General features: G+C 37.5%; 1 protein-coding gene across 4 annotated transcripts; it reads left to right on the top strand.

Annotated features, from left to right (window-relative positions):
- The first annotated feature begins 679 nt into the window (after positions 1-679).
- Positions 680-16,535, top strand: LOC134650199 (protein FAM13A-like). 4 transcript variants are annotated; one of them, XM_063505134.1, is made up of 11 exons: positions 680-833; positions 7,790-8,447; positions 9,774-9,866; positions 10,418-10,681; positions 11,722-11,890; positions 12,575-12,738; positions 13,401-13,682; positions 14,193-14,420; positions 15,390-15,503; positions 15,910-16,092; positions 16,297-16,535. In XM_063505134.1, the coding sequence occupies exons 3-11, from the start codon at positions 9,843-9,845 to the stop codon at positions 16,471-16,473; spliced, it is 1,605 nt and encodes a 534-aa protein (XP_063361204.1). In that variant the 5' UTR covers positions 680-833; positions 7,790-8,447; positions 9,774-9,842; the 3' UTR covers positions 16,474-16,535. The 4 variants fall into 4 exon arrangements, with proteins under 4 accessions (XP_063361204.1, XP_063361205.1, XP_063361207.1 ...); XM_063505135.1 differs by having other exon boundaries at positions 10,490-10,681; positions 16,297-16,534; XM_063505137.1 differs by lacking the exon at positions 9,774-9,866 and having other exon boundaries at positions 10,490-10,681; positions 16,297-16,534.
- The last annotated feature ends 7,394 nt before the right edge of the window (positions 16,536-23,929 follow it).

Raw genomic sequence — 23,929 nt, 5'->3', positions numbered from 1 at the left:
TAGGTACATATCGTCACCCTAGTTCACAATCGTACTAATTACGGCGATTCTACTAATTATCGTACTAATTTAATTTGTTGTAATTATGTAGTACCATAGTGCGTAAACAAAAGGACTATATTCCTACCAAATATTTCGCGTAATTACACGATTATGAACTAGGGTGACGATATAATAGTCCCCGTAAATAAGGCTGTCGCCGTTAACCAACTATGAATCATAGTAACTTGAGAAATGTATGTTATGACACAAAAAAGTTAAGAACCTAGTAAAAACCATGTCACTGGGGCTAAGAGATATTATGGATACCTATTATTCCATAATATCTAGGAAGACTGAAGACAACCTGGAAAAACTTACATGGTCACTGGATTGGTAGAAGGAAGAAGAGGAAGAGTCCGCATATCTGTCAGCATATCTTTATCCATCAAAGTCCATGGACATGTAACTTTATAACACCTCTATGTAAAACCCTTTTTATGTGCAAATAAATGATTTGATTATGATTATGATTATGCCTCCGAATTCACAAGAGATCGAAAGGCCTGGAAATCTGCCATCCGGAATCATGTAATCAAAGTATCTACATAGAAGGTCACGACTCTGCAATGAGGAAAACGTAGCAAGGAAGAGGATTAATATAGGTACTTAATTTCCCTATCGATGTAAATATTTACCGGCATCACTGCGCCCGTTGAGCCCAGCCCCTCAGTCGGTGAAGCCGGGAGCGCGCGCGCGGACGTCCGCCATTTTGTTTACCCGCCACCGTGCTTCAATCAGAAAACGCACAATCAATCAGCAATATTTACCCACGGATATAACTACTGACAAAGGTAAGCTCGTTTTAGGAAATTTTGCGCCAGTTTTATTATTTAATGAACCTTGAGACTCAAGGACGTTTCTTGTGCGACACTCACTTCCGGAGTAAATAGTCTGCGCGATTTCATATTGTTATTTATTACGAGAGACTTTCATAAATACAATAAGTCTGTTTATTTACAATATTTTTGAGTTGGTATACAATGATGGTTCAGATCTGTTAATCCATGATTTTGAAAAAAAAGAACTTACTTAAGATATTTTTTTAATCGCTCAAAAAACATGAAGGTCAGTTTGGTGTATGTTTAATTCTTAAGATAAAAGTGTTATTCATACAGTAGATATAAAACAATCGATCTTAACAGACATAAGCCAAGGGTTATGTGAGCTTCGGCAACTATGATAAGAGACACGCCCCGCGCCGATGAAACCGGGTCAAGCCACTACCGGTTCATTGAATTTTCATTTTCTATACCTGACTAAATATTAAACTTACATTTTATTAAACTAACAATACAACTGCGTTAGAAATCCATGCTGATGCAAAGAAATTGACAAACCGAGGCGGATACAATTTTATATGCATATTTACATAGGTATGTGAATACCCTATACTAATTTTTTGCAGTTTTTAAATTGTAACCGATTGTTAATAAATTCTAAGATAAATTAATTCTAACGCTATTAAAAATTGGAACGTCAGCAGTTAATTGCCCAATACGTAATTAATTTATATACCTATAAATATAAATATTATTAAAAATATGGAGATTTTATTATTTAAGACACACAAATATACATGGAACATTAAATAAAATAATAATATAAACTATCTATAAATAAACGCCTTATATATGTCACCGTAAAATTGTAAACACTCGTCATATTATAATCTCGCTAGTTACATTATAAACTGACGGTAGGGAGATTATAATCTAACCTAACCTAACCTACGTTAGATTATAAACTAACGGGTTCACAATCTTACGGTGTCATATACAAATCCACTTTGATATGTTCACATAAATTATATTTTCACCTCAGCAGCTCGAACAAGGGTACTTTGCTACTTAAAAACAGTGAGCAAAATCGCATTTTGCTCACTGAGTGAGACAAAATGAGCAAAATGCGATTTTGCTCACTGTTTTTAAGTAGCAAAGTACCCTTGTTCGAGATGCTGAGGTCAAAATTTAATTGTTGGCATATCTTAAGAAAACATGAGTGAATAGAGGTAAGTGATGAAGAAGGAATACATTTTTCGGGTTCTCTAATATGTTCTCACTGCTGAGGTGAAAAGTTTTGTGAACTACACGAGATCAAAGTTATTTACATCTCGTGCGCTTTTGAGTCCCTTACTACGCTCAAGATTCTAAATTAGTAGAATAGAATCTTTCGCTTGCACGGGACTCAAAATAAGCACTCGAAGAAATATCAAACTTTGATCTCTTGTTGTACAAATAACTATTTACTTAAAAATAACTTAAAAAAGAGCGGTGGTAGCCGAGTGGATATGCCATCCGACTTTCAATCCGGAGGTCGCGGGTTCAAATCCTGGCTCGTACCAATGAGTTTTTCGGAACTTATGTACGAAATGTCATTTGATATTTACCACTAGATTTTCGGTGAAGGAAAAACATCGTGAGGCTGCATACATCTGCGAAGAAATTCAAAGGTGTATGTGAAGTCCCCAATCCGCATTGGGCTAGCGTGGGGCCTACAGCCCAAGCCCTCTTGCGTATGAGAGGAGGCCTGTGCCCAGCAGTAGGACGTTCATAGGCTGAAATTATTATTATTATATATTAAAAATAACTCCAGTATGATCATTTTTTGCGAATAACAAAGTAACTTCTAAATTGAAACAAAAATAAAACTATAGGTTTCACAAATTACTCAGGCTATTGTTAAAGTAAAGTTGCGCGTTGGTTTACTAGCAGATAGTTGTTTAGTTATAATCTAAAACGAATGGAAGGATTTTATATATTTGCTTGCCTTCTTATATAACATAACACGAAACAGTCGCACGCAGCCAAGCTCTCTGTTATCAGTCCTTAGTTGCCATTATTACAAATATCTGGGTGACCAAGCTTTGCTCGGAAAATATATAAAAACTCGAAAATGCGCGTTATCCCAGAGATAAGACTTAGCTAGATCGATTTATCGCCCCCGAAAACCCCCATATACCAAATTTCATCGAAGAGAGAGGAGCCGTTTCCGAGATCCCCGAAATATGTATATAAATAAATAAATAGGTAAATAAATATACAAGAATTGCTCGTTTAAAGGTATTAGATTAGATTAGATATGTAAATGTCAAAACAAGGTTAAATTATACCGAAAGAGCATGGTCAGTCTCCAAAAGTGCGTGGTACGGAGTAGGTAAATTGGTATGTATACTTACAATTTTTAAAATTTCCATCTAAACATCGTCCTTAGTTCCTTACTAATATTATACGTAATTATAAATGCGAAAGTATCTCTGTCTGTCTGTGACTGCTTCATGGCTTAAACGCTGAGTCAATTAAAGGAGCCCACTGATTAAGAGTCTGCCGGACGATATCGGCCTGTCAGTTAGAACAAAAAGTTGACAGCTCCGAACAACTGACAGGCCGATATCGTCCGGCGGACTGTTATCAGTGGGCCCCTTAAGATATAATTTGGTATGGAGATAGGTTGAGGCCCGGGAAAGGATATAGGGTTAGTGTTTATCAATAATTCCAGATGAAGTTGCGGCAGAAGCGAGTATAGTATAAATACGGTTATAACATCGGCATTTGCCTGTCCGTATAGCCAGCCTTGGTCATGGCGTTTATCCGAGGTCAACGATAGTTGAAGAGCGAGAGGTCGTTAACATGGACTTCCAATCGATCATTGTTACTCTTGCAACCAATAATAGGCTACATGACTAATTTTTTTTTATGGTATCAATCGATCGGGTTTGTTTTTAGGATAAAATGTCTATATGGGACCCATTGCATTAAAGTAACACAAAAGTCAGAAATTGTAGTCAAAGTCCGACAGTCGCACTTCGCGAATCGCCCTATACAAAACGGCCAGAGGCCGTGACATCGCCCATCTTGTATATAGTTGCTATACAATATTTTTTGGATGAAATGTAAGGAATCGAATGGTACCCTTACTTTTATCGTTTTTGGAAGTTAAAAAAAACTTAAATTTTGAAACTTTCAAGTCCTGTAATTTTGTAATTTTTCAATATTTTATTTTAATATCCACATTATTGTGATAAATTGCTCGTTTGCTATATCTATTTTACTAGATTTTGTTATAAAATTCAACATGTGTCATCATCCCTATTATTTGATATACATACATACTTACCTAGTTATCTGAAATATAGCTTTATATCTGAAAAGTCATAGAAGTAATATTAAATCGTAAATATTTTCCAAACAACTACATATATGACCTCGGCAGTCTAAGCTAACTTTGCCCCGACTTGAGCAAAACGAAGTGAGGGAGTGTCCTGCTGCCGTATTCGAACTTCAAGATATTCACAAGAGACGACACGTACTAGATCCATTCTAGATACGTTATAGTTTAGATTTCAACTAGTTCTCTTTTGCAGCTCAATTCGGGCAACCAATGTCACTTTTACGTTAGATAGTGCTAGATATCTATTAGATGTGAATTGGATCTCTAAGTTATATCGTGTGGAAATCGTTCAAGAGTATCTCCAGAATCGCAGAAATGTCAAATTTGATAGATTAGATCTTAAACATATCGTTATCGTATCTTGGTGACGTCTAAAAGATATCTAGTAGATGTCTATTTCAAAATCCGAATCGGGCCCCTAATGTTACTTATGGTTGGTTATACGTGATGAGGCAAATACCCGGTTCTGATTTTTTAAATGTAATTTCAGTATGATATCACGCGTTCACGCTCATGCCAAGTGCGACAAAAACACACGTAATTTGGTACGATATCAGCATCTAATTTTTAAAGTCTGAATACGGCTTTTAGTCGAAATTTTCACTCCGGTGCTACGTACGTGATTCGTAGCACGTTCCTCGGGCCGCTACGCTACGTCTCGCCGCTACGCAAAAGGCTACTACGCAGTTGCTACGCTTATGTAACAGCGTCTAGTCTTTTGTTTGGTGGAGCGGGGCCTACGGTTAGGTAAACTATTTTAGTAAATTGTTTGAAACAAAAGCATTTGTAAACTAAAATGGGCTTGCTAATTTGTTTATTGATTTTTTGTCTACTGCGAGCAAAAACAAGCAACAACGGTTGCACTCCGAGAGTGCCGATAGAAGTGAAAACTCACCTCACTATTTTACCTTATCGACGCCCGGTAACACGATACATACGTTTAGCGGAGGTATTCTATCTATTTATTATATATTATTATCATTCTCAAATAAGATCACACTTTTTCATTGACATGTTTATTTACATACTGCCATGACAACGTCAAATTATTTGAACATAGGTAGAGTCTTGAAAAGGAGTCCGCAACATAAATGTCAAATAACATTGAGTTCTTCTTTATTGATTTAAATGCCAAATTATGAGTGGCCACCTTACGGGGCTTACGGTCACGTGATCGCCTTACGCCCCTTACGGTCATATGATCGCCTTACGCTGTCTCGAGTTTATCATTTTTTCCCCACCTCAAAAAGTGCCCAGCGCCGCTAAAGAAGTTTTCACTTCAAAAAAACATACTTACCTATACATGAAACTGAAATATTAGCAAATACAATTTAAAAGAGTGAGGCGTTGTTTTTATTGCACTGTATGAAGGCCTACAAGATAAACTTTGTTTCATTTACCTACTTTAAGATACTTATAATTGATGGTGGGTAAGGTACAATGCTCTACAATTCAGTCACACAACAGTTGTTTGTGAGACTGAATTGTAAAAAGCCATGGCTTTAGCTGAGTTTTTACCAATATCATTCTGTACCTTAGATCTAACATAACAATATTCCATGGACTCGGGGCCCGATTCGGATTTTGTAATAGATATCTATTAGATATCTTTTAGACATCGCCAAGATACGATAACGATATGTTTAAGATCTAACCTGTCAAATTTGACATTTCCGCGATTCTGGAGATACTCTTGAGCGATTTCCACAAGATATTACTTAGAGATCTAATTCACATCTAATAGATATCTAACACGATCTATCGTAAATGTGACATTGGTTGCCCGAATTGCGCTGCAAAAGAGAACTAGTTGAAATCTAAACTATAAGGTATCTAGAATGGATCTAGTACGTGTCGTCACTTGTGAATATCTTGAAGTTCGAATACGGCAGTCGTAGGAAACGAGCCAATTTCATTAGGTTAGGTATTGATTTGACTTTCCTAGCTTTAGCCTTGAACAGACGCCAAACTCGGAGCCAAGCTTTTGTTAAGGCTTTCAAACGTAACCTAGTGTATATCTCAGGCCATAGCGCGTAGCTTTCTAGGTCACAACGGATCTTTGTTCTCTGCCTTTTGCTTTGTATGAATTCATAAAGTAAAACAGTTTTAAATATACTTTGTGTAGCGCTCGCAAGATCTGCTTGCTCAAATATTTAGTAGGGTACAAAAAAGAACATTTTGAAGATTTTTCGAGTTGTTATATTATAACAACCGTAACAGCAGAAAAAAAATGTTGAAAAACAGTAGCGCTATGAATTCTTAAATTCAGACTGGTTTTCTAACGATCACAGTTATGTGTGATAGGGCACAGTTCCTAACTCTTCCGCCAGTAGCTACATAAATAACTACATTCTTGAACCCCTCAGTTTATTGCTCTCATCAACGTAATTTTGCCAAATACTCAACAATAACGTTACAAATCGCGGGCTAGCATGTCGTAGACCCGATCTGAAATATTGATCGCGTGCTGGTGGCAAATTACCGTATTGAATGACACCTTTTAATGATTTATGGCGTTTTCGGAACTAGAAGTTCAACAACGTAATTAGTTTTACACAACCTTTGGTATTTGAGGAATAATAACATGAGCTAACTCGTTAACATACTATTTGATATAGAAAAGATAAATAATTACACAAGTTTTGTGTTTTATTTTGGTAGGTTAGGTTAAGCCGAAGATCATCCTAAATTCCTGATAGCTTACTTTTTCACAAAAAAGATTGTAATTTTTATATAATTATATTTTTTTTATTTGTTTTTTGTTATATTCTGGAAACTCTCTTACTTAAAAGTAATTGTAGCTTTTAGTGGCACTATATATTCTGGTGAAATACAGACAACAATGTTAGATGTCGCTTGTTGCGTTCATTTTATTAATGCCAGGTATTGGTGAATAGATTTGAAGGCACTAGAGTCAGACCAAGAAAAGTCTGCAGCGGATTTGATAGCCCACGCAGTACACGTGTCATTTTAAACGTCAAACTTCTATGAAATTATGACGTATAAATAACACTTGCACTGCGTGGGCTATCAAAATCGCTGCAGACTTTTCTTGGTCTAACTCTAAGTAAGTACGTATACATATATGGACCTGCCGGCTAATTCAAGTGATCAATGGAAAGTCGATAAATGCGCGATTGGCTATCCATCAAACTAAACCAAACTGTCGGCCGAGACGTACCTATAGCGTCAGCCGCTAATGGATTCTAGCTGTGTGTACATACCTCTATGCTAAGCTATACGTGATCGGCAGGCCTATGAATCGTGTGATAAACGTTGATATTTGGTTGATAACCACGCGATAAAGCAACTGTCACTCTCTAGCACCACGCGATTTAAAAAGACGGACACTGTTATTATCACGCTGTCAAAATAAAAAAGTGACCATTTGTTATGATATGATAGGAGCCGATTCGAACTTATAAATTGACGTCACGGCACTTAGTGTGGCCCCGGCATTAGGAAAAAAAATTACTGTTATTTGTGTGTGTGTGTGTGTGTGTGTGTGTGTTTTCTTACAGTTTCTTACACGATGTAGTATGAAAGCTATGAAGCTAAAAGATCTTTATTTTTGTTTCAGAATTTGCCAGCAACCTGGAAGAAAAAATAATCAAAATTCTGCCTCTTCTGATATTACTTTTTTGTCATCAGTGTCAGTGTCAGAATCACAATAATATCAAAGATGATAGACGATAATTGAGCAAAATCGTCAGCATTAACTTTTCTTTTTCAAAACACCTGTGAAAGTGCCACGCTTGTAACCATGGAGAGGATTCACTAGCGTTGTGAGCTAACAAGCTCCCAAACCCACGCTTATCCCATCAATGCTAAATTACAGACTAGTCTCAACACATTTCTTGAAGCAGCCGTAAATCTTATAAAAACAACATATAATATTGACTGTTTGTGCCGTACCAATATGTGCCGCGACCGAGACATGTCGGTGCAAAGGAGTGACATCATCAAATAGACTGCTCGAACCTTTTAGACTATAAAGATATAAGTTAAGTGTAAAGTTTCCGTCAAAACGGCGCGGGTTTCCGCCCTGCCGTTTCGTTTTGTTTATTTCCGTTTATTTTATATCAAAGGATAAGCAATAACCCGGTAGTTAAGCGTTTGGTTTTGGATTTCTGGACGGGGTTCAGCCCGTAGGGGCCCCAAGCGACCTGGCCAGCCGCAGTCGCGACAACATTTCCAGGATATTGGACTCCATAGTTGGTGCTGCAAGATACTGCATTGTAAGTAAACCTGAATAATTTTTACTCGTAAGTGACAGTATTGTTTTGGTGCGCCCAATTTGAGCCATGAAGCTATCTCATAAACATATTCATATGATATTGAGCTCGCTTTTCACAAATTTAGAACATTTTAAATGGCTCCAGAAGTTTATTATGAGTAAAAATATTTGTGTTACACGCTAGCCATGCGCTGGTCAAATGATTCCCGAAGACTAAATGTTACCATGTAGGTATTGTAGGTACCTACTGTTCGCGACAAGCCGATTTGGCATTCGGAACGCCAGACGAGCGACTGGGTGTAAGGTATATAAGTTTATTTCCAGCATGCCGCTCTGGTTGGCTAACGATCATAACTAATTTAAATGATTCCCGTCCAAAATATACTGAGTATAGTCAGGTTTTACAGCTTTATTCGTTACATTGCAACCTAAAACTTAAATAGATTATTATAACATCACAACTCATAGATCATAGATGGCGTTATTTAAATTCAAATAGTTAGTTGATCCTTCTCGGCAAATGCGACAAGGCACACCAAAATTGTAACGTTTGTAATCGCTCTATACATGGTGATTCAATTCTTACAATATAATTGGTACAGCTAGAAATTTGTTCGCAATTTTATTTTGAGATGCAAATACACTCCGTAATGTGGGTGGTATTTTGATAACGATGTTGTCTTGTTTTGTTACAAAACAAGTGTATGCTCTGTACTCGTCCGTGTGTGTCGACGCTTGCCTTGAAGAATCTTACTGTAGCTTAGACAGGTTTCTTTAAATTTCATTCAGCACCTGCTGCAACTATTAATGTATGGCAGTAGCATAGATTTATTAGTGAAAGCATGACAGTAGCGTAGTGGGTTTACATTTCAATCAATAGTTGCATTGATGGATAATTTGGCCAAGTAAGAATAAAGTTAAATAAATTTTCAACAATTTTTGCCTCCCTGGAAAACTTGTTTATTAACCTACACCGCGAAGTGCAATAAGAGTAAAGTCTCATTTTGATGTTTAGCAAATATTCTTGATATAGTCTCTATTCACGTTTGACTTTAAAAAGACGGCAAATTAAAAAAAAAGCCTCTTAGGAAGTTGCCATTTTTATTATTTGATGCGTTCTTGTAGTGACAGAATGGGTTGGGCAAACTAGGCACGTGTAGATAGGTACATTTTGCTGTTATCGGTTACAATTAGTAATATAATTTTCGGCAAACAATAGAAACAGCCAGTTCGAGTTGTCGCAAACAGTATCAATTGCCTAGTATCTACGAGTAGATATTTATATAGTATATCAGTTGCACTAGATCCATACATGGTTTAATTTCAGAATCCTCACATAACGGCCTTTGGAAATTGGGGATTTTATTTCGAGTAAAGTTTTAAGTGAGAAGCGAACATGGTACAATTGGAAATTCAGCAGGTACTTTTAAATTCATAGGTGGTGGTGGGGCTTCACATTGTGACATCATATGTAGAAAGTAGTGAACCTATTCTATTTACCAATGATAGCTTTATATTCGCTTCAATTTTTGTCTTAATTGGTACGGGAAAAGTTGCTAAAAAGTAGTCAGTAATATACCTGATATTAATTGTGTTATTTTTTTACCTAGTGCGACACTTTTCCTGTAACCATTTGTTTCAAAACTGAAATCTTTATGCGTAGGTACGTAAGAGAGCCGTATTGGATGAAAACGCTTTATAATCAAATTAACTGTAGTTTTTTGGAACAAGTTGCTTTAGACACGTATGCATCTAAGTAAATTATATTAGAGATACCTACATATACCTACTTACGTATAATTATGTATATTACCTTAATAGTACCTAATTATAATAACACCAAATCCCAAGCATATAAACACCTGTTCATTCACAAATCTGAATCCTATTTAAAGCCGTAAATATCAGCTTTAACCCACCTCGAGATTCACATTTGCGCACATTACACCAATACATTGTAACAACTGGTAGGGTTACGGGCACGAAAGCGAGTGCTCGAGCGAGCGGCCCGTTGTTATAACTGGCCCCGGGTGGCGTGCGCAGTGCTGCGAGCGGGAGCGAGCGCGGAACGCGGACGCGATGGCAGCGCCCGAGTGCGAGCGGGAGGCGCGCAAGCGACGCGAGCGGCGCGACTCTGGCTGCGCGCACGAGCGGAAAGAGAGACGGCCGCACAGCGAAGAGCGAGCGCCACCACCGCCACCTCCGCCACCACTACACGACCATAATCGCCTTGAGGTTAGTTTTAATAATATTTACCTACTTACACAACTTTGTGAACAAATCAAATTATTTTATTAAATATTTTGATTTGTGTTTTTAAGTAGTCACACTACTATATATACTAGAGATGCCACGAATATTCGGCAGCTATTCGGCATTCGGCCTATTCGGCCACTTTGTCGAATATTCGGTACTCGGCTGAATGTTGCCTACTATTCGGCCGAATACCGAATATCTGTTGCACCTACTTAAAAAGAAAAATTGCACAATAAAAATAACCAAAAACTATGTAGGTACCTATATTTAGAATGTGTTCTTGCAAAGTTGTTAAATGCGAAGACTCTTTTTTGAGTATTTGATGATTAAAAAAAATATTTTTATCATGAGTCTGTTTTGTTTGACTCTATTCATTAATGCTGTTGAACAAAAATATATCTTAGCTAACGTCATCTAACGTTGAGCTTTGTTAGCGATCAGTTTTCATAATGATTGTGACTCAAAATGTTCGCATGTCATGCCGAATATTCGGTATTCGGCCGAGAGAGGGGCCGAATATTCGGTATTTGGTATTCGGCCGAAACCACTATTCGGGGCATCTCTAATATATACCTAAATAATAATTTAAAAAAATCTTTAATATATGACATCTATTTCAGTTTATAATTTACTTACTTACTAACAATGAAGAAACGATTACAGATTCATACCATATGAAATATTTATAAACCAATTAAGAGCGATTATTAACGTTCATAGGGATGTTAATCATAAAGTAAGCCAGAGTACAAATATTCGTCAAAAACAAATAAACCTCATAATATGAATGATAATTTATTCGAAACACACATACACAACAACACTAAAATAGGCTTAAATCTAGGTAAATTAGTAGGTAAGTAACAGTGCTGCGAGGGGTTCCAGAAAAGGATAACACTCAGCAATAATACTCGGTACCACGCTAAGTTTCCACCAATTTGGCTGTGAATATGCATACTCGTCCCATATCGTGGCCTGACTCTATTCTCTGTATTGATCGAGTACCTACTTGTGTTTAGTCGGAGCGCCGCGCCGAGCGGTTATCGCGCGCTCGGCGCCCGCAGTTCGGCGGCAAGCGGCGGCGCGCGCCCGCCCGCCAGCACAAGCAACCCAAAGAGAACGAGCTCGAAGACGTGCGGACCGCCACCCCGCCGCACTTCGACTACACCCTGTTGCAGAAACCACAACGTATGTATAATCCGTTTTATTTAAATTCCTAATGTACTAGAGGATCTACTAAGTACAGTCACTGTCATGATTCATACTAACATTTAATTAATTTTACGGTCTATTTAACGTGCGACGCGCGAATACTGGGAACTGGTTCTCAGCACTAGCATTTAGCAGTTACCGAGTGCCATCTAGTTCATCTACGGGGCGTCACTAAAAATCAGCATCTCGGAGTGTGCCATGAGACTATAGTGGCTCATACTGTGGCACCAAGCCATTACGCGCCACTCTTAATTTTATGTAGGATGTAGGTAATCATTTTTAGTTAGTTTTAAGTTTTAGTTTAGTTTTAGTTTTAGTTCATAAGTTTTCTAACACAATGTATTATTGTTAAAGAAATAAATAAATGAAATGAAATGAAAGTTAATGTTATGTTATTTTGCTAAGAAAGATATCTTCTTTCTTTCTTTCACCATTGGTGCTTGAAAATGTAACCTACTTATTAGGCTCTTCGAAATATATCGCGCGAATTAATAAAAAGAATAAGATAAATCGTAAAACTATCTTAGATAATCTCCGTTATCTTTTCCATTTTTATATCACCTTAATCCTTCCCCAATATATTTGATGTCACTAAAATATAAAAGTATAAAATAAACAATATAAAAACAATATTGGTAAATGGTTGGTACCACGTTCTAGTATGCGAGGAGCCAGAGACACTAGATGCGGGCGCACTCGGCGCGTCGGCCGCGGAGAACGCCGCGGCAGCCGAGCGCATGCGTCGGGACGAGCGCAGCGTGGCGCCGCACTCGCGCCGCGACCAGCCGGCGCCCGACCGCCGCCTTGACAAGATCAACAAGAAGGTATGGCGGCAGTGGCGGCAAACCAAACAGGCTTTTTGTTCATATCGCTTGAACGCACTACTTACCTATTGCTAATAACTGTATACTAGCCCATCTGAGCGAAGCTACCATTGGCATACTGTTTGCAAATTTTACTTGAAGATCACAGGTTATATCGAAGTTGAAAATTGTCCAATGATGTATTGAAACAGATACCAAGGCCACTGGAGGCTTTCCTCCGTTTTCCTTTTCAGTCAGACGTTTATATTATTTGACGACCGGTCTGGTCTAGTAGGTAGTGACCCTGCCTGTGAAGCCGCGGTCCTGGGTTCAAATCCCGGTAAGGGCATTTATTTGTGTGATGAGCACAGATATTTGTTCCTGAGTCATGGTTGTTTTCTATGTATTTAAGTATTTGTATATTATATACTTGCATCGTTGTCTGAGTACCCACAACACAAGCTTTCTTGAGCTTACCGTGGGCGTAGTCAATTTGTGTATAAATGTCCTATAATATTTATTTATTTATTTAAATAATTGTGTTAAACAGTTCCGTTATTTATATAGATACCTACCAACTGAAAAATTTTACCCCTAAGAGGGTGAAAATGGAAATGAGGCGAAAACTAACACTCATAAGTCATGAAAATATCAATAATTCACGTTGAGCCTTAAAATTTCAGATCAGCGTGCTCAAAAAGAACATAACGAAGCACGAGGCCGAATACGAAGCAAAGCACGGCTACGCCATCACACCAGGCGAGCGCATCACCGACGTGCAACTCACGCGCATGTACGAGACGCTGCGGCGGCTCCAGGCGGAGAAGCGGTGCATCAAAGCGGACCCTGTCGAGTACGCGCTCAAGCTACAGGCCGCTAAGCAGCAGAAAGAGAGAGATGATAAGCTGGATGAGGCGCTGAAGAGTGAGAAAACTATGACTGAGGTTGTGAGAGATATTGAGGAGGTGAGATATTTCACACCTTTGGAAGTTTTTGTGTAATTTTTCGTTTTGCCATTCACTCCTCGGCCTAATTATGTATGCTCTGATATTCATCCTACCTCTGCTGCAGATGGAAAAAACTTACCAATGAATATTCGTACAACGATTGCGGCGAGGAGCGTAACTTTATTATTTGGTCACAAACTATAAATTTTAATTTTGTAACTTCTCTGCAAGGCAGCTATCGAGTCCGTATCAGTAAATGTCTCTGGAAACATTCATATCTTTATTTAGAAGTATTCATCATTTATACTTGGTCAAGCAGATCTTGTCAGTAGACAAAAGGCGGCAAATTTTAAAACTGTAGGCGCGATGGGATATCGTCCCATAGAAAATTTGAATTTCGCGCCTTTTTCTACTGACAAGATTTGCTTGACCATCTATATCTCTTTTATTCTACCTACCTACTTGATGATTGGCTGACACCATATTGTAGCGAGTTTTTATTTAAAAACAAAATATCCTTTCTTCCAGTGGTTAGAAGGTTGTCGCCAAGCAGCAGGACGTCTCACTAGCGCCGAGGGTTCATGGTCGAGCGCACAGTTGGCGGCCGAGAAGTCGTGCGTGCAGCGAGCACTGCTGCGACTCGAGGCGGCGCGCGGCCGCCCGCCGGCGCACTCCGCCGAGCGCGGCGCCGCCAGGCACCTCTACGAGAGGTATAGGGCCGTCAAGCGGTCGCTGGCCTCCTCTAGGCCTGACGCGGTGAGTCACACTAATATGACAAATCCCAATTATATTATATAACCATGGATAGGTTATACGCATACTTGAGGAGCACAAAAAATACTTCAGTTTCAGTTTCATTTATTTTGTTAAACATAGGTAACATGAAAGATGGTAGATACATTAATTTATACATTTGATCTCTATGTTTTACCCACTATGCAGGTGTACAAAATTGTCTCGTGCGGTTATCAAATAAACGCATGCTTATGTCTAAAAAACCTACCTACCTGAAAGCATAGTCATACATTAATATTAATACTACTACAAATTTCACTTCCATATTTATTTCTGTGCCTGCGAAGAAATCTGTTATTTTTGATTAATTTTCACATTGCATCCATCTTTGTCACCCTCGTTGTTAAACATAAGCTCGTCTCTTTCTCTTTCGGTGTGCGGGTGCTAATTAGCACGTGCACATTTCTCGCTTGTCCAGCCGCGACTAAAGGCAACTTGTCCAATTTATCACAAGGTAAGCGCTTTAATTTTAGAACGCCTATAACATATGGCAAATCCCAGCTACTTTTCGGTCATATAAGAACACATTAGAGATTAACAAAAGGTTAACACGAGACCGTCTCATTAGCGCCAAGGGTATGAACCCTTCATGAGGAAGGACTACTAGCGACCGACAATTCATGTGTGCAGCAAGCGCGAGACCTGTCTGAGAAATATAGAACAGTCAAGATTAAGAAAGCGTTGGCTTCCTCTAGACGTAGGTATTAGGTAATACGGCGTGCGCCTTTAATACGTAAATTTCCATTCACATTTTCTATAAATGATTGCCTCTTGGCTAACCCCTGTTATCTGCTAGGTCCGTACGTTGGCTTTCTCTTAACCTGTTGAATCCCACGATATGACGTCACCATAAGCGTTCTGGCTCATATATGAGCCGTGGGAGCTGACAGATTAATATTTAATTACAACAGAACCTCTTTTATTTCACAGGTATGTGGAACAAACGGGGAGTTGGCGACAATACACGAGCATGAGGCGATGCTGTTCAACACCAGCGTGGACAGCTCCAGCGACAGCCAAGAGAAACCTTCCGACTCTTCACATGTGAGCCAATTTTATAGTACATACCTATTTATGGCTTCTGCCCGTGATATAGTCGGCTTAGAATCATGATTGCCGTGGTAAAAAGCTTTTAGTAGGTACCTACAAGCTTTTGTGTATTTTTTTTAACAGGCTTTTGTTTTGTCATCTAGTTCCTATTTTTCTAGGCGATTTTCACCTTCCATCATCAAATCAGCTCGATGTCATCTTAATATTGCATTGTCACCGATCATTATGTCAAAATTAATTTGAATCCGATTCCAAGAAATGGTCAACATTTGGTTTGAAAGTTTTGAAGACATTTTACATAAATTGTTATACTCGTGACAGATGGGCATTGCAACTTAAATTTAAAGCTTGTACAAACCTGATTGTATTACATAAACAGGTACCTTTTGACTATTTACAGGAAACAACAGAAACGCCTCTCCAGTCGCCACCCACTCGCGACGGCGAAGAGCCGCCCTCCTCCACCTCGTCCGCCAAGTCTGGCACCACCAGCGAGGAAGCCACACCGTCCAACGAGGGCCTGCACTGCCTCGGCCTCGAAGACTTGGCCAGAGCTCTTGGCGAAGCGAAACTGCAGAAATGTGTAAGTATAAGACCTGAGTGGACGCTCGAAGCGGAGCGTTCGGCGGGGCGTGCAGCGTGCACTAAGGCCGCTCCTATACGCTTGCATTTGTTTAACATGCACGCCGCACGCCCTGCCCCGCTGCACGCCCAACTCGAGCGTCCACTCAGGCCTTACACTTACCATGCATAAATTGATATGAACCTTTTATACCTTGTCTTTTAGGTATTGCGAAGGAGCATAAAAGAATACGAAGTAAGCTTCGAACTCCAAAACAGTAGGAAGGTCCAGCGCGACGACAAGAAAGGCCGCGAGGAGGAATATCTCCGCTACAAGGCAGTGAAGGCAAGAATCAAACTAATCAATGCCCTTATAAACAAACAAAAGACTTTAAACTTTTGAACCTCGAACTGAAGCTACACTCGAGAAACGCAAATGCTACAAGCCAAACTTTTGTCATTGCAATGGAGAGCGTAGGTAAAAGAGTTCCAAGTTTTGAACCCCGACGAGGGTTGATCGCTCAGTTTTGTTGGAGCAGAAGGATTTATACACCATATAAACGCAAGAGCGTCGAGGATGTGCAATATGAAATCGTTAATCGTTTAATATTAACCAGATGCGCAACACTGAGTTATACTGCGAAATTTAGTAATAGGTATTATAAAGAATAACGAAGCTTGTTATGAGTAGGGTTAATTTTTCTCAGAACGAGACTTTGTCAGTAACCAAACAGTTTTGTTACTTTCTATTATATACCGAAAGTAACCGAACGGTATCTTAATTCTGCGTACTATAAGTCTGATCTATTTAAAAGGAATATATATATTTCATTTAAATACTAAATTCTATAATATGAACATGACACCATGAGTAATTTGGTGTTTGACTTTGGAATAATGTAGCTAATCTCAGCAACGTACCTAATCTTATTTCTACTTACCAATATAATTATATGTAAAGTGTGTACAATACGATATAATTGTACAATGTTTACCTAATCATTGTGGATTCGGTATTTGAAGTACCTAGGTACTTAATTGATAGAAAATTCTGGTTTAGTTTGGTTTTTAATACATAAATGTAGGGATGTCATTGGGACACTTATAATTAATGAAGTGGATCAAGGAATTGTGTAGCCCAAAGGGCAAATAGGTATTCAAGGAAAAAGTGCTTCCCTTGATCGATGAAAACCGATGTAAAATATTGGTATAACGGTTGAGGGTCAATGTACGATACTCTATGTGAAAAGCGTCTCATTTATGACCCATTTTTGTACCTTGTCACAGTGACAATAGCATGAGGTCTAGCGACTTTCATATTCATTATCACTGTGACAAGGTACGAAAATGGGTCATAAATTAAAACATGTGACTGTACCTATACATATATTAATATAGGTATTTATTACTGTCCGTCAACAATAATGGATAATTATTTCACTGTGGCATCAAAGTAAAGGTATTATGGGTTCTGGACATGATTAAATAATTAATTCTAGTCCTAGTCCTCCATTTAAACGAATCCTTACCAATATAATTATTGACATAGGGGAGGTTTAGTTGCCATGATTTAGGCTGCTAGATACGTTGAGTCTTCTTTAAAAGAGGAACTTACTTAAATAGAATCGCTAATAATTAAATTATTGAAAGTAATAAAAATATTATATAGTGATAAGCTACTTACCTGTGATTTTTTATTACGAGTACGATTGTAATGTTCTTGTAAGACAAGAATGTCTTTTGGTTAGATGTTTTTAATTTATTGTTATTATGACTCATCATTTTAATGTCGTTTTTAACTGTTTGTGTTGTATTTAGATATATTGACAATTTTTGTGTTTATAATTGACAAGTCAAAAGTGACCTGAAAGCAGAAAGATATTATTAAAAGGTGTCAAACAGGCGTCCGCACCTTCTGTGTTATATCTAAAATCTTATAAGCTGCGCGGTCAGATTTATATAAATTGAATATTAGACAAATCAAATCACTTTTTATAAAGATAAAACATTAAAATGTATCCGGACTGCAATTTTATACTAATAAAGAATATTATTATTATAATAAAATAATGTGTAGTTTGTGGTAGATGCCTGCAAGGTATCAAGGTACCAGTGAAATTTGTACATATACATATCTTTATAAAAATGATAGTAAAATACCACTTTGCTCTGTAAACCATTTAATATCAAACGAAGTATTTTAAGTTTATGTGCTACAAAAAGATCCTTCCAGATATCAAGAAAGCTCTGGTACCTACCTAGCTCGAGAGAATACTTTGTGTGGTTGAACGCTGATGTTATAAAATAATATTGTTATAAAATAATCAACCAGTAATTAGGTAGATTTCTGTAAATTGCCATGATTATCCATATGCGAATATGTTTAAAAATAAAATACTGATCTATCCGACTGCGTATTATTGGAAACTTATTCGTCTTTACATAGTCCATGTAACAAGAGGTAAGTAGATACCTACATATCTTGTGTATACTCAAACTATACATAATAATTTAGGCATTAAAAACGAGGGTTTTACGGTTACAACTTACAAGTTACCTACTTTAATTTAATATTAAATGGGTATGTACAGTCAGTATCAAATGCTTTTAGGTTACTACCTACCTACGCAAACACAACCTACCTCTACATACCTAAAGAGTATAATTTGTTATTTTAATATACGAATATTTATTTTTATATTTTTTATATACCCACTTTAGGTATTTGGTATCGATTTGAATTTGCAAATGTATTGATAATACTATTTGTGGGTTTAATGCAAAATATATAAATACAAATTATGTGCATGAAAAAACCTCTAAAAAAACAAGCAACAACGGTTGCACTCCGGGAGTGCCGATAGAAGTGAAAACTCACCTCACTATGTTACCGACGCCCGGTAACACGATACATACGTTTAGCGGAGGTATTCTATTTATTTATTATATATTATTATCATTCTCTAATAAGACCACACTTTTTCATTGACATGTTTATTTACATACTGCCATGACAACGTCAAATTATTCGAACATAGGTAAAGAGTCTTGAAAAGGAATCCGCAACATAAATGTCAAATAACATTGAGTTTTCTTTATTGATTTAAATGCCATTTAAATTATGAGTGGCCGCCTTACGGGGCTTACGGTCACGTGATCGCCTTACGCCCCTTACGGTTACGTGATCGCATTACACTGTCTCGAGTTTATCATTTTTTCCCCACCTCAAAAAGTGCCCAGCGCCGCTAAAGAAGTTTTCACTTCAATAACCTCTATGAGGGAATTGTTTTAAATAATTATCAAAGTTAAGTACTAAAGTGGTATGTTTTTGAATGCATTATCAACGTGGGTGCAAGAGATAACCTCTGTGCCTGATATGTCGTACCGTTCTTCAAATACAATATCAAATTGTAGAGTCAGTGTCGCTGTCTAATCGTAGCATCGGATGAGAGGTTCGGTAAACAACGAATGTTTTTATTGTGATGATACACAATCTTAAATAACTATTTAGTGTTTACATTATTTTTAAATTGTTGATTTCACATCACGTCTTATCAGCTTATTTTTGTTTACGTGTGTGTCCTATAAGTGGCTGCAAAAGCTTCTGCCCTTGAATTTGGGCCCGATTCGGATTATTTTTATTAGATGTGTTGAATTCGCGCCATCGTCTTTGTTTGTAGATAGGTATGATATACCCCCTTTGCAGCCTTTTCCGACAGTGGATGATGCATATTTCTTCTTCTTTAACTTTTAACTTTGGTTGATCAAAGAATTCAGCGATATTGGACGTGTTTGATTTTCGCTTTACAGACTCATCTAGCAGCTACTGATGTGCCTAAGGAAACTTTCCAAAATTGCTAAATGTTTCGGAAATTTAACGTAGGAAAAATTCGGAAAATTTCTTACATTTTTGTATGAGAATTGAAACTTTCCAATTTTAAATTTAAATTTCCCATATTTCCTAGTGAAAGTTTCATGAAATTTCCGACAATTTATAGAATTTTATGGAAACTTTCCGCAACTTGCACATCTGTATCTAGCACACATGTTAGACTGTCCTCTGCATCTGACGTTGCATAATAATACTGCTTGAATGTATAGTCTTGTCCATCGAAGACATTTGAGGGCGAACTCTGCAACAGAAAACATACGTTTTAAGTTAACATGTTTACACACAAGAGTATATATTTATAATTTTATATGATTAAATTGTTTACTACAGTTCATAAAATCTTTAGATTTCAGAGATAAAATGTTTACATTAGACAACCAAATGTAATATTTATAATAAATAATTGAGTAATTACCGACATAAGTATTGATACCTTCTGATGAAGTGCAGCGTGAACAGTTCGAACAATAGTAGTTAAAACTAAATCGGCATAGGTCTTTATATACCATTCTTGATCATTAAAAACCCTGTTTGAAGTCCTGTTTTATAATTGTAGGTAACAGTTATGATAAACCTAATTACTAAGTAAATCGTACATACATTAAAAACACATTTAAAATCCATTGCACAATACAAATAATTATCAATAAACTTTCTGCGATATTCTACAATTAATCTCCAAATATCTGCCTACCTATTCCTTAAAGTTAAACGACATCAGATTTATCCGTTAGGTTAGGTTAGGTTGTATCCCTCAAGAATCAACATCACTCACATAATAATAGGATAGGTTAGTTGTACCCTTCAAAGCAGAAATAGGAGGCAGAATAGTCTCTAGTAAGGTCTCGATCAAAATCACTCACATAATAAAAAATTAAGTTAAGCCTTATCTAATGTCGTCTAGACTAGGTTTCATCATCATGAGAAAGTTAGACTAGACTAGGTTGATGAAGGTCAAGTTGTTTTTTTTTTATCGATTTAGGTTGATCGAAGCTAAGTTAGCCTACGTTAGGTTCGCCGAGGCTAAGTTACCCTAAGTCAGGTTGACCGAGGCTAAGTTACCCTACGTTAGGTTAATCGAGGCTAAGTTGAGCTATAATAAAAATAGGTCAGGAGGCTCAACGTTTGAGCCAGAACGCACGAATCCCTACTACTCCCGTCCTCTCTATTGAAATTTGGAAAAGGTGTTTTTTTAATTTCAATCGCCTCTCTCACGATCCGCGAATAATAGTGTCGCTCGTTGGAGAGGACTTTGGGTTTATGTAGCTCAATCCACTGATTCGTTCCTGTTGTCAGCAAGTGCTCAGCTATTGCGGATTTGTTTACATAGCGATTTTTAACAGCTGCTATGTGTTTCTTCACCCTCTCTTGAATGATGCGTTTAGTTTGGCCAATGTACGCACTTCCACAACTGAATTCTATCTTGTAGACAACCGGATTCCGGAATGACATCCTTTGGGCTGCGTAAAAGACTTGCTACTTTAGATAACGGCGTGTATACAGTCTTAATGGAGAATTTCTTCAGTACTGATCCAACTTTGTCCGTTATCCCTTTCACATACGGCAAAAAGGCTGGTTGTCTTCTAACCTCCGGATGCCTTTCTTTTTCCTAGTTGTGCGTGGGATTTTCTGCAAGTAGGCATTTTTCTTTAGCGCCTCCTGAACATGGGCTAACTCATTATCTATGTGTTCCGTGTCACATAAGTCTCGTGCTGATCACGGATTGTAGATGCCTCGGATTATGATGGGAAGATGCTTGTAGGTACATGTCAGTATGTGTGGGCTTCCTGTATACGGAGTGTGCCACGGTTCCATCTGGTTTCACTCTTAACTTCACATCCAGAAAGGGTAAGGATCTATCGCACTCCATCTCAAATGTAAACTTTACCTTTGGGTGTATGGAGTTTAAATGGCCGACGAAATGCTCCACTGTCTCGGAGTTGCCTTTTAAAATGCAGAATACGTCATCTACATATCATATATATAATTTAAGGTAAAAAAAAACAACGGGTTGCACTCAGGGAGTGCCGGCAGAAGTGAAAACTCAATGACAATGTAACAGTTTTCGATCAGGTCACGTGTCCGTCTTACGAATTTTCAATCTGTCGAATCTGTCGGTCACGTGACCTGTCGCGAGTTTAACATTTTTTCCCCACCTCAAAAAGTGCACAGCGCTGTTAAAGAAGTTTTCACTTCAAAAACAATGAAATTATATCGCGGTAGACCCGTTTGGGTAATTAAATATGTGTACAAAACGCGAGAGTTTAAAGTGTTATAAAGACTTGTATGTTTATATTTGGCAATTTTTGCTGGTAATATCATAGTAATATGTGATGCTATATCCTATATACAGGATGATGCCTGTAACACGAGCAAATGATTAAAACATATATTATACTCCTCAAGAAGAAGCGGTGGTGGCCGAGTGGATATGATATGACGTCCGACTTTCAATCTGGAGGTCGCGGGTTCAAATCCTGGCTCGTACCAATGAGTTTTTCGGAACTTATGTACGAAATATCATTTGATATTTACCGCTAGCTTATCGGTGAAGGAAAACATCGTGAGGAAACCTGCATACATCTGCGAAGAAATTCAAAGGTGTATGTGAAGTCCCCAACCCGCATTGGGCTAGCGTGGGGACTATAGCCCAAGCCCTCTCGCGCATGAGAGGAGGCCCGTGCCCAGCAGTGGGACGAATATAGGCTCACATTATTATTATTATTATTATATACTCCTCAAACTATAATACTTTTGTTAAACAACTTTTAAAAATTATGAATCCTTTAGACTTCCTTTTTTTCATACAAAATAAATATTGCCTTCAATGACATTTGACGTTGCTTGTCACGCTTTAAACGTAACAAAATTTGCAATACATTGCGCCTTAGAATAAAAGGTAAAAAAAAATCAAAACAGAACTTATTTTTAAAAGTTGCTGAACAAATGTTGGTCAGTTTGAGGAGTGGGTACAGCCTACAGTTTAATTTATTGCTCCTGCTACAGGAAACACCCTCTATATAAATACCTACTTAACCCCTCGTATGCTTAGACACGGATCCGTGCGTGGGAATTTTAATCTATTGTTGTAAATGTCAAGGTCACTTTTTCAATTATCAAATTTGACAGGCACCATACGAGGGGTTAAGTAATGTAAGTATGACACAAATTACTTATCTCATTTACTCGGACCTGATAAACCAATGTCGGTGACAAACAAGTAAAATCCATATACCTAATAATATTGCCTTAATTAATCAGTTGTTGTTGTTAGGTATTTTGCAAAGAGGAAACCTCACCTTTTATTTGCCTTGTATAGTATATTATGTACTTACTACTTTGGAAATTTATATAATAAAATAACTAAGGTACCTACTAGTATTACTTAACTGTTTATACTCATCATCATCATCATCATCATCATGTACTTACTACTTAGGAAATTTATATAATAAAATAACTAAGTTACCTACTAGTATTACTTAACTGTTTATACTCGTATGTAGGTACTTTTTAAGTATGATTAATTAGGGAAACAGTCAATGATGTGTTACCTACTTATTAGGTATATTTTGAAATAACCTATGCTAGGTACTGCGGCATTTTCTGCTGCCGCAGGCAAATTTTGTTATTTTGTTATGCGATGTATTTCATTTCATAAATTTATGTAGGTATTTAGTAAAAATTGCGCGATGTATTTAGTAAAAATCATATCAATATCCAATCAATGATAGATTACGAAATTCAATCCATTCATTCCAGCTGATTTAAAGGGGGAGGGGTTGCGTCAATGAAAAGTATGTTTACATTAAGGTCCAGGCACTATATGTACACCTACTTCCATAATCCTAAGCTGTACAAAACTAACCTTTAATAGCTGATCTATAACCCATTATCTAAGCTATAATATATGTAGGTATATATAACTTTGAAGTGGTTTATAACGTCTAATGTACAGAAGTCACAG

The sequence above is a fragment of the Cydia amplana genome, chromosome 8 (assembly GCF_948474715.1).
Source record: "Cydia amplana chromosome 8, ilCydAmpl1.1, whole genome shotgun sequence".
NCBI classification, from domain to species: Eukaryota; Metazoa; Arthropoda; class Insecta; order Lepidoptera; family Tortricidae; genus Cydia; species Cydia amplana.
Note: the sequence above shows the minus strand (reverse complement) of the source record. Positions and strands in the feature narration are given on the sequence as shown.

What these genes read in the sequence shown, in the direction of transcription:
- LOC134650199 (XM_063505134.1), top strand. Translation starts at nt 9,843, where the DNA reads ATGGTACAATTGGAAATTCAGCAG. An exon ending in CCTGTTGCAGAAACCACAAC is followed by an intron (nt 11,891 to 12,574) that starts GTATGTATAATC and finishes ACCACGTTCTAG; the next exon opens with TATGCGAGGAGCCAGAGACA. An exon ending in TTGACAAGATCAACAAGAAG is followed by an intron (nt 12,739 to 13,400) that starts GTATGGCGGCAG and finishes TTAAAATTTCAG; the next exon opens with ATCAGCGTGCTCAAAAAGAA.